A 12252-nucleotide genomic window follows, 5' to 3' on the forward strand; every position below is an offset into this window, starting at 1 on the left:
GAAATCTTTTTTTTTTTTTTTTTTTTTTTTTTTTAAGCCCAGGACCCGTAGCTTCACACCGGCAGAACAACCCCCTCCTTCCAGCCTGGGGCTGGTGATATCATCCCACTCACCGTCTGCTTCTAGCAGCAGCAGCGACCATGCCTCCTGTGATCCTGCGCCGCCCCCATCCCCTTTCCTGGTAAGTTACCATAAATTTGGACTATAAGACGACGTCTTGTGGTATGTCAGTCTTATAGTCCGCAAAATAAGGTACTCGACACAATTCCCATTTATACAAAACAAACTTCCTTGCTGTGAATTCTACATATGGGATTTGCATAAATTGTTTTTAATTTACTGTTTTGGGGTGTAAACAAGTTTCTTCCCACCCCTTTATAAGGGATGTGGCTCTGTATAACATACTATACCTGATGGAGCCAAACCAATTTTGAAATCCTTGAATGAAGAAAGATCCAGAGAATATATCCCCTTGCCTTCACTTTGTGGCAGCGCATGGAAATTACTACTTCTTTCTGTTTTATATTGAATGTTTCTTCCCATTGGCTTGTGAGTCACAAAATTTTGTGCCAGATCACAACCCAGGCAAGTGAGCATATTCAATTTTTTTGCTGTCTGTATATTGAGTGTAACACACTTGGAGCGCCTTTCCTCTTTTTTTCTGACTATTCTTGTAACTTTTGCTTAGATGCCTCTACTAAGTTATGTATGGCATTAAAAAATACATACGGTACATGCCGGTGGCAGAGCTGCTGCCAAAGGCATCAGAGAAAGCTCTTCAGGGAAAACTGCCCAAAAAAACCGATGTGGGTATGCCAACATATAAGATTTTGTGCACATACCCTTAGGTTGTGTGCCCACAATGAGCTTTTATCGTGTGTTAGGGTATGTGCACATGTTGCGGAAAGGCGTGCGGATTTTTCCGCACTGTTTTTGGTAAATCCGCAGGTAAACCGCACTGCGGATTTACTGCGTTTTTTCTGCGGATTTCTATTATGGAGCAGGTGTACACCGCTGCGGAATCCGCACAAAGAAATGACATGCTGCGGAAAAAAGACTGCAGCGTTTCCGCGCATTTTTTTTTCCCGCAGAATGTGCACTGCGGATTTTGTTTTCCATATGTTTACGTGGTACTGTACAACACATGGAAAACAGCGGCAAATCCGCAGCGTGTGCACATAGCCTGACTGTACCAGCAAACTACTGTAGATGGGATTTATAGAAATCCTAATTAGGTACTTCTTTTATGCTGCGGAAACACGCCTGCAGTGCGGTTTTCCAATCCGCAGCATGTCTGTTTCTCTTGCCAGAATACACCAAAAAATAGCATGGACCGCACCTCCAAAAATTCATACGTTGATCTAATGCTGCTAGGCAAAATATACATTACTGAACAGGAGGTTCTTAGTTTAACATTCTGATCAGACTGTGTTGCGTCACGGCAAACCTCTCAGTGGGTTCCTATCGCCCTAACGGAGCGGAGTTGTGTGTTGGCCATTGCCTCAACAACAATGTACCAGCAGGGCGGGCAGCCTGGCGCCTCCTCCCAGCACCCATGCTGCAAGACTAATTCCTCATGACTCCAGACCACAGCAACCATGGCTGCCACACATCACCAATGCCAAATGAAAGGAGCGTTGAAACTCGCCTTCTTCAAGCTCTCAAGTGAGAGCAAAAATAGGCTGGAACCATTTCCTTGCAGTCTCCTGCTAATTTAAAATCACCTGTGCCAAATGGGAGGAGTGCTGGTCCAAGAAAGGGGAACAACATGCTATACACACAAAATACAAAAAAGCATGAACCGCACCTCCAAAAATTCATATGTTGATATAATGCCGCTAGGCAAAATATATATTACTGAACATGAGGTTCTTAGTTCAACACTCTGATCATTCTCTTGCGGGAATGCTGAGTTTTCTGTACGGAATGTCTCCATAGACTTGCATTACAAGCAAAAAATCTTCAGGTAAAAAAAAAAACGCAAATGAGTTTTTAGTGTGTTCTTCTGCGGAAATGCATCACAAGCGCATCTGCACTTAAGAATGTCAAATACCAGGAAGCTTCAAAAATTAAACTGCTTTATTTAAAACATGACACAACAAACAAAAAACCGCTTGTTTAAAAGATGCACACAAATGCAATGAAACAATGCAAGTAATCTAATTTACATAATAGATGCCGAAATTCTACAATGTCAAAAACCCTCCAAATACTGATTGGGAAACAAAGCCTTACAGTGCAACTCATGATCGTTTTTCTATACTAGAAATTTTCACACAAAAACATAATTTTAACGCCTTGTAATATATTGCTTCAAAAACTTGCGTCACTTTCTAGTTGTCTTAAACAGGACCTTACACCAGATTTTTCACATTGAACTAGACTCCCAAATGTAATAGTAACTGCAGAGCAGAATAAAATTTTCCCCCTTTTTTAAGCTTCACCTTTCTATCACAGATATCTGTAAATAAGGTGTGTGGCACTTGGTGAGTTATCAGAGATTTTTGCTGCGGGCATGCACTTCTAACTATTCAGCATCATTTGCCTGTCCAGAGACGTGCCAAATACTTTGCTAATATTTCGACAATGAAAGGCGACTTAAAGGGAACCTGTCACCCCCAAAATGGAAGGTGAGCTAAGCCCAATGGCATCAGAGGCTTATCTACAGCATTCTGTAATGCTGTAGATAAGCCCCCGATGTAACCTGAAAGATGAGATTAGATTATACTCACCCAGGGGCGGTCCCCATACGATGGGCGTCGCGGTCCGGTCCAGCGCCTCCCATCTTCTTACGATGACGTCCTCTTCTTATCTTCACGCTGCGGCTCATGCGCAGGTGTACTTTGTCTGCCCTGTTGAGGACAGAGCAAAGTACTGAAGTGTGCAGGCTTCGGGCCTCTCTGACCTTTCCCAGCGCCTGCGCACTGCAGTACTTTGCTCTGCCCTCAACAGGACAAAGTACGCCTGCGCCGGAGCCGCGGCTTAAATGCAAGAAGAGGATGTCATCGTAAGAAGATGGGAGGGACCGGACCGCGATGCCCATCGGACCCAGAACCACAGCGGGACCGCCCCTGGGTGAGTATAATCTAACCTCTTTCTCATCTTTCAGGATACATCTGGGGCTTATCTACAGCATTCCAGAATTCTGTAGATAAGCCCCTGATGCCGGTGGGCTTAGCTCACCTTCGATTTTGGGGGTGACAGGTCCCCTCCAAAGCACAAAAAATCCTATTCCACTCTTCGGCCACTATTGTATTGAACAATTTTGGTGAATGGTCCTCTTTAAAGGGAACCTGTCACCCCCCCCCCCCCCCAGTCTTTTCATTCACCAAAAAATCCAGATTAGTATCAACAAACAGAAGGGAGATGCCCCTGCTATAAGCTATGGAAGGAGATGGCAGATGGCTTAGGCTACTTTCACATTTCCGGCTTTTGCTTCTGTTGCAATACGTCGTTCTGTGCAAAAAACGCATCCTGCAAAGTTGCCCGCAGGATACGTTTTTTGCACATAGACTTGTATTACCGACGCATCCCGACATATGGACACACGTTCCATATGTCGTGCACTGGATGCGTCTGTATTTGGTGGACCGTCGTAGCGAAAAAAACGTTCAAGGGAACATTTTTTTCGTACGTCGGGTCCTGCAATTCCTACTGCGCATGTGTGGCCGGAACTCCGCGCCCTCCTCCCCGGGACTTTAGAATGGGCAGCGGATGCGTTGAAAAACTGCATCCGCTGCCCACGTTTTGCAGAATTTTTAACAACGTCCGTCGGTACGTCGCGCCGACGCTTAGCGACGGCCGCTTACCGATGGAAATATGAAAGAAGCCTTAGTCCATTTGTAAGAAGAGGAAGCCTATGATCCCTCTGAGCACACAGTAGAAAAGATAAGATGCTTGCGCAACTAGTATAAGACCTTTTTATGAAAAATTAAAGGTTAAATATTGTGCAACCAGAAATATTTATATATTTTTTTTAATAGGCTGCTTTTGGTCCATGTTCCACAACTACAGCTCTGTCCTCATCTTAAAAAAACCTGATTTCTTGGTGGCTCTTGAGGACTGTGGTTAGGGAACAATGCTTTAGGTCACTTGTGGCTTACATTTTAAGATCGCATTAGCTGGTGAAGCAAAGCTAAAAGAAATTGGGTGTATTTTGGCACAAGAAATTAGGAGTGTGCACTAGGGTTGAGCGACCTTTGCTTTTTTAGGATCGAGTCGGGTCTCGTGAAACCCGACTGTCTCGAAAGTCGGATCGTGTTAAATCGGCCGATTATTGTGAAAAGTCGGGGGCCAACCGAAACACGAAACCCAATGCAGGTTAATGGTTTTTTTGTTTTTTTTTTCTCTCGCTCTCCCCCTCCCCCTCCCTCTCTCTCTCACTCTCACTCTCACTCTCTCTCTCACTCTCTCATCGCTATATACCAAACGTTAAAATGGCGGTTTTACCCCCTGTGACGCCGTACAAAGCGAGCCGGAACCTATGTCATCACGCTGCCCACACTTCTTCATTGGCTGAAAAAATGGCGGGGAAAGCGTCATATGAAACGCGACTTTGGCGCGAAGATCGCCGACCGCATGGCCGATCCCACAGTGGGATCGGGTCGGGTTTCATGAAACCCGACTTTGCTGAAAGTCGGCGACTTTTGAAAATGTCCGATCCGTTTCGCTCAACCCTAGTGTGCACTGGTACCTTCCCTAGCTTGACTGATCCAATCTCAGGATATCACTAGTGGGTCACAAATGGAAAAGCAGTTTTCTAGTGGAAATGTATTTACCTTGCTAAATACTCTCGACATTTCTCTCCACTTTAGTTCTAGCAACAGCATTTTGTGAAATCACACTGAATTAAGATAGCAATGTACAGCTTGGTACTAATACCATTTTTCTCCTAAATTGTTATCATTTTTTTTTTTTTTTCCTAGGACAAGAAAGGTTTGGGAACATGACCAGAGTGTACTACAAGGAAGCAGTGGGTGCCTTTGTAGTTTTTGATGTAACCCGAGGTTCCACCTTTGAAGCCATCACAAAGTGGAAATCTGACCTGGATAACAAAGTTCACCTTCCGAATGGTGGTCCCATACCTGCTATTCTTCTTGCAAATAAATGTGACCAAAAAAGAGAGAACAGCACACAGAGTCCCTCTCAGATGGACCACTTCTGTAAAGAAAATGGTTTTGTTGCCTGGTTTGAAACCTCTGCAAAGGTAACTACATTTAACAAATTACCTCAAGTAAAAGTTTCTTCCAAAGATAGATAAGAGGAGGTTGTTAAATGAATACCAGTTAGGAGTGATCAGGGGCAGAATTTTTCAGTAAATCAGCAGTTAGGCTACGTTCACATTTGCGTTGTGTGCCGCTGCGTCGGCGACACAACGCACAACGCAAACAAAAACGCAACAAAACGCACGCTAAAACGCTGCGTTTTGCGACGCATGCGTCCTTTTTTGCCGAAAGTTGGACGCAAAAAAAATGCAACTTGCTGCGTTCTCTGCGCCCAACGCTTGCGGCCAAAAAAACGCATGCGTCGCAAAACGCAGCACAACGCATGTCCATGCACCCCCATGTTAAATATAGGGGCGCATGACGCATGCGGCGACGCTGCGGCGCCGAACGCTAATGTGAACGTAGACTAAGGCTAGTTTCACACTAGCATTTCGAGGAGCTGCGGATTTCCTCCGTGAAGCCCCGCCCTCGGCTGCTAGCTCCACCTACATCTGCATGCGGCCTCAGTACCTATCTTTAACATTAGGTACGCAGGTTGTGCCGCTTTATGCGGATGCTTCGGCATGCGTCGTTTTGACGATTCAGAGAAAAAAAAAATTGCTACAAGCTGCGTTGTACGCTGGTCGCTGCAACGTCAAAACGACGCATGCGGAAGCATCCGCATAAAGCGGCACGACCTGCGTACCTAATGTTAAAGATAGGTACGCAGGCCGCATGCAGAAGTAGGTGGAGCTAGCGGCGGAGGTGCGGCCGAGGGCAGGGCTTCACGGAGGAGTCCGCAGCCCTCTGCAGCTCCTCAAAACGCTAGTGTGAAACTAGCCTAACCTCGTCATTGTACTTAAGGTCATTAAACTTGCATAATGAAGCAACAGCGTGATAAACCCTCCTGACATACACCCCTGTGTGAACAGAGCCTAATACCATCATTCTTACTGCTGTACATGGATATACCCAATTCTGCTAACGTATGCCACAGTTACTCATAGATATTCGTGTTGGGGGGGCAGTTTTCTATTGCGCAGTATGTACTGATTTTCAGCATATACACAGGGAGCTTGAGAACTCGTATACTGAATGTGTATAGCATATAGCATGGTATGGATAGAACCTTGGGAAATCCGTCTCCGAGCCATTTCCATTCAAAAGGGTCTGAAAACTTGCTTAATAAATAGTAACTTGACTTGATTAAGAATTTGATTGGAGGATAGAGAACCTATTTATCAATGGGGTTCCAACTGCAGGGATAGCAGAACTCTATAGAGCCCCATTTATATGGCGTAAGGGCTGGGCATGCACACTCCAGCTCCTTTATGGACTGGCAGCTTGCAGCTATTTCTGCAATTCCCATAGATCCTGACTGAAGGTGAAGTGTATATGTTCGACCTCTGCCCCATTCAGATGTCTCTGTTTCCAATCGGTGAAGATCATCCACAATTAATTATTCACTATCCTATCAATAGGGGATAAGTTGGTTACAACAAACCCTTTAAAAGTATTTTCACACATTGCGCTTTTTTCTATGTTTTGTTTTCTGCCGGTAAAACCTGCTCAAAGCCGCTACAGTAAAGCAGGTTTTGCTGTGTATTTGCTGCGTTTTTGTTCTCTTGTACATGCTGATAACTTTTAGTGCTCCCTGAAAATCATGATGCAACTTCCTTAAGCAAAATCTGATACCTGCATTTTTTGCTGTGTTTTTTTCGCTTGCCCATTGCTTCCTGTGGGTGAAATAATGCTGCAAGAACGCTGAAAGAGGTGACATGGTGCAGTTTGCAAAAACGCAGCAGTTTTCCAAATCAAGAAAAGAAAACCAATGTGTGTGCATGAGATTTCTGGAATCTTGAGGGCTTTGCTGGTACTGCACAACGCAGCTTACAATTTGCATTAAAAAACAGCAAAAACACAACGTGTGAACATGGCCTAGAAATCAGACTTTCTTCCTTGTTTGCTGTGGATTTCACCAGTTTCTTTTCAAAGGGTGAAATCTGACGCAAAATAATCATGTAACAAAAGTAGGTTTTAATATGGCCTTTTCTACAGCAGGCATCAGTTTTCTTAACTAAATGTATTACTGTTAAGATAAAGGCTTTGTTTTATTTATGAATTTTACAATCTGAAGATATGAAACAAATGTGCTCTGGTTTATATAAATGATGTAGGCAATCTGTATTAGGAAACGTTCTATTAATTTGTACAAACAAGCCGTTTAATCTGGAAGTGGCGTAGAATATTTTTTTTTATTTTCTCCGTAATGTGTAAACGCTTACAGGATAATTGAATGATGTATTATAAATATTTGCTCAGAGAAAATGACTAATTAAATCTTGGGAAACCTGCACAGAGAATAATGGATTTGATAGCTTTGTATGCCTTTTGTTGTCTTGGTGTATTTTATAAACCCCTTAATCAAAATCTGTAAAGAACGTCTTCTGCATTGACCTATATAGGTATTGTCTGTCTAGTGAAGTTGGGTAGGGATCTAAATCTGTCAGACACCTGGGCATCCATTAAACAAAAGTTTTATTCCATTAAAGCACCACTCCAGCGTTTGTTTTTGTATATTCCAGCACAGGAGTGGTGCCACTAATGTAAGTTCCCTGCCCCTAGTCTTCTAACTTTCCAGCAGTATTCTTCACCTGTTCCTGGCGTCTCTCCTTTCTTGAGTCAGAGGTAACTACTGTCACAAGCTCTTAGTGGAAGTCTGTGAGGGCCTCTTTCTGGCTCACATAAACTTGCATTAAGAAGTGACCTCCGGCTCACCCAGCAAACACTGGAGCTTTCTGGCAGGTCACAATCTGCCGATGACTGCTGCAGTGAGAGCAGAGCGCAGCGGTGACGTCACTGCTGTGCTCTCACTTTACGGCGGCTCAGTCAGAGCAGGAAGCAGACGCCAAGGGACCTGACGGGCAACAGATGGTGAGTATGTACTGTTTGTTTTTTTTTACATTTACGCTGGTAACCAGGGTAAACATCGGGTTACTAAGCGCGGCCCTGCGCTTAGTAACCCGATGTTTACCCTGGTTACCAGTGAAGACATCGCTGGATCGGTGTCACACACACCGATTCAGCGATGTCAGCGGGACCTCAACGACCAAAAAAAGGTCCAGGCCATTCTGACACGACCAGCGATCTCGCAGCAGGGGCCTGATCGCTGGTACGTGTCACACATAGCGAGATCGCTACTGAGGTCGCTGTTGCGTCACAAAACTTGTGACTCAGCAGCGATCTCGCTTGCGATCTCGCTATGTGAGACGGGGCCTTAACAGGTCAATCTGGTGGCGTTAAATATTAGGGGCAGGGAACCCAAATTAGTGACATTACTCCATCGGTAAAATAAAAATGCTGGAGTTGTGCTTTTAAGAAAATCATTTACGGTAGATGTATTTCTAGTGGTAACAGGCCCATTCTTGAGTAAAGTGATTTGCGTCCTACTTTGTTCTAAGAAAGTGACCTATCTAAATCAGGTTTTAGTGTTGCGTGAATTTAATTTAATTTTTTTCATTTTACTATTACTTTATGAAATGTATTTTCTTAAATCTGGCCACACAGGATTTCTTTTAGCATTCTAAGGGGCATTTTACCCTACAGGATAATTGTAAGCAAACGTTAAAAAAGCTCGATATAAGATTATTTTGCCATGTAGAAAGGCTGGCTTAAACCTGAAGAAGGGTTTCATTCATCATTGAGTGAAACGATCTTTTGTGCAGCATGAGATTGTCACTCAGTGGTGCATCGTCCTATGTAAACAGGACTTGCACTACTGAGAAAGATGGCAGCCTATGTGCTCTTAGCGATCTAGTATAGATAACTCTATGGGCATCGTTTGCCTGCTTACACAGTCAGACAGCAGCAAATAGAATGACCACCAATTGGTAAGTCTGTGTCCTGTGCTTTCTGGAAGAATGATCAGCAGTTGTGAAGACGAACATGCTCGGGTGCTAACTGACTGTCTTCGGCGTGCTCGAATATATTTGAGTCCCAGCGGCTGCATGTCTTGAAGCTGTTAGGCAGCTGGAACACATTGACTGTTTGAGGCTCATAACTATTCAGCGAGATTCCATATTATCAGAGGCAGGATTACAATGACTGATAGCGCCAATATTCACAGCTGATGGCACAGGATCCACATTTAGGAGATGGTGTATCTGACCCTATTCCCCCTCCCTTCACATTAACATTTGCACATGCTCATTGAATAGTTTAATAAAAAACATAGGGTTGGGATACAACCTTTGTGGCTATGTATGTGTTTTGTTTCCTGACACAAAAGGAATGGAGTCTAAGGCTGCGTGTCCACGTTCAGGATGGCCGGCGGTATCGCCGGAGCAGCAAAGCCGCTCGGCGCTAAGCCCTGCCCCCTTCTGGGACGCGATGATGCCGGATGTGTTAACTGTACACATCCGGGATCATCGCCCCCCTCCCATAGGGCCCTGTGTTATGCCTTGCAGGGACGCTGCGTCCCCGCAAGGTGTACGGACATGCTGCGATCTGAAAAGACGCGCAGCATGTCCGGAGTCGCAGGCCCGCCACGTGCGGGTTTCCACGCATAGTGGACACGGGATTTCAAAAAATCCCCTCCACTATGCTGGAACATCTGGACGTTGCGTGTTTGACGCTGCAGCGTCAAACAAGCAGCGTTTACTGACCGTGGACACACCCTTAGAAAAAAAAAAAAAGCCAGTGTGTCAAGTGTGAGAATTTGAGAAGCTTTCGAATTGTCATTTTTAACACCAGACACTGATATGTCAAACGAAAAAAAAATAAAAATTTCAATGTAAACAATGGCCTTTTCCTGATTCCAGCTGCGTGGTAGTCAGCGGACTCATGTGATTTGCATACTTGTGGTCACCAGCTGACTACCATCTCTTACTGCTTTTCTCAAGGCTACACTGAGAGAAATGGGAAGAGAAGGCATCTGGCATGTGACTGCAAGCATCCACCTCGCATATGATCGGTCCCGTGACTATTGCTCAAACTGGCCGGATTTGGCAGAATACTGTCTGTGTAAAATACACATTTAGGATTTTGCCCTGCTTGCCAGAGTTGCTGCTTGGACTGGAGAAATGCCTCTGATGCCCAGAAAAAAGGACAGTTGGGGTCAGTAAGGGGTAAAACTAACAAATACTAAGACCTTATTATATATATATATTTTTTTTTTTCACAACACCCTGCACCTCAAAAATAGTCTGTTACTTTTTGAAGGGTCAAGTCCTGTCTGCTTTTGGCTTCAAGAATTCCTTTATTGCTGCATTTTTTAACATCCAACAATTTGGTATGTGGAGGTTTACACAGGAAGTAGACAATCTACAATGGACAAATTGATTTACCCGGCTTTAGTATCACTAGTTTGTGAATCTGCCCATCATTTGGACAATTTCCAGTCCAGCAATCAAAGCTCCTTTCCTTAGTTTCATCTGTAGATAATTCTTACGTATGATGAATTCTGTGTTTTTGTTTCAGGATAACGTTAACATTGATGACGCTGCTCGCTGCTTGGTAGACAACATTCTCACAAACTCCAAGAACTTTCCTGTGGAAGAAAACGATGTCAGCAGTGTGCAGCTTGACCAAGAAACCATGCCAGCAGAAAGTAAATCCCAGTGCTGTTAACGATGAACGCAGCGAAGGAGGAAGCCAAACCTGACGAGACTGCTGCAAAATGCCCCCGATGTCGATCAGCTCTTATATCTGGATGATACCGTTTACATGATTGTTCTTTGTGTAGGGTTTAATGACTGTGTATTAATAGTGTAAATACTGGCTTGCAAGTTTAAAGCTGTTTGCTGCTAAACCTTGGCAGTTTTATATCTAACCATGATCTGAAAGCCATACCCACCATGTCAGTTTTATATTACTATTTTGAAGAACAATGTTTTGAATTGTGTATACACCTTTAGGTTACTGCTCGTGTTTGTGTCATCTGTTGCTGCATTTTATGCAGTTTGTAAACTGCTGCCAGCCTTGGTGCTTGGTATTGTTAGCCACTCCTATTTATTTGGTTAGCCGTTGTATTTATGGTGCAGTCTGCCACACTTGGCCTATATGATCCTGTTCTAGAGTTTATTGGTAGAATGTAACATGGGACCTGTATGAAGTGGTGGATCACAAAAGTATGTTATGACCCAGTGTTCATTTATATTTCTGTTTTAATCATGGAGGGCTGATATTTGACTAGTTGCGATTTGTTTGATAAAATGGCTTTGGTCAACTTTCCTTAATAGACAAGACAATAACTGTAAATTAAAGGAGTTGTCAATCACTGGACAGGTTGTTCTTAATATCTTCACTGCCCATCATGGGGAAAAAAAAACCTTCAAACTTGCCTCCCAGACAGTGGCTGTTCCTATGTCACATGACCGCTACCACCGATCAGCATTTGCTGATTAGCTGCAGCTGTCACAAGATATAGCAGTGTGATGTGACCACCAAGGACACTACTCTAGGATCACAGGAATGGTGCCAATCCCTTTTTGTAAACCATGCCTTACTTAAGAAGGTTTGAACAAATATGTATATCTGAAGCCAATTTTGGGGACCTTTGTTATACAGCTGTGTATTTTTGTCTAACCAATAGCTAGCTTGCATTCTACTCATAGAGAAGTTTTTTCCAATAACAATGTTTCATTTTCTTTTGTAACATTATCAAATCTCCAAGGTATTAAAACCTGCTACAAATATATATTCTATTGTTTTGTTTATTCCAGAATTAGGTGAATATGAATTAAACATTTGATGGATCGGTTTCTTTTCCATTTTTGCCTGTGCAGGCATTGGCAAACTCCAGATGCATTGCATAAGTTAAATGGTGCACTTCAAATAAATTGTCGAGATTGAGTAAACATTTTCTTTTAAATTGTGGTATATAAATGGGTCCCAAACTGTGGCTTGGTTGGCAAACCCAATCAAATTCTGGGCTGCCACAAGCCGATGCCGTGCTTTACTGCTTTTCAGCTCAATATATAAATCTTATGCTATAGACTCCCTTTAATTCCTTGCAAACATTTGCAGCTATATATTGGAAGTTCACCCC

The 12252-nt window shown here is 43.5% G+C and overlaps 1 protein-coding gene across 1 annotated transcript in view; it reads left to right on the top strand.

Moving 5' to 3' along the window:
• Positions 1 to 11901, top strand: part of RAB32 (RAB32, member RAS oncogene family) — a 107538-nt gene extending 95637 nt beyond the window's left edge. Inside the window, exons 2-3 of the mRNA XM_077283073.1 lie at positions 4926 to 5206; positions 10683 to 11901. Coding sequence (XP_077139188.1) covers positions 4926 to 5206; positions 10683 to 10832 — 431 coding nt within the window. The 3' untranslated portion in view covers positions 10833 to 11901. The remainder of the gene's footprint in view (positions 1 to 4925; positions 5207 to 10682) is intronic.
• The last annotated feature ends 351 nt before the right edge of the window (positions 11902 to 12252 follow it).

This window comes from Ranitomeya variabilis, chromosome 2 (genome assembly GCF_051348905.1).
Source record: "Ranitomeya variabilis isolate aRanVar5 chromosome 2, aRanVar5.hap1, whole genome shotgun sequence".
NCBI classification, from domain to species: Eukaryota; Metazoa; Chordata; class Amphibia; order Anura; family Dendrobatidae; genus Ranitomeya; species Ranitomeya variabilis.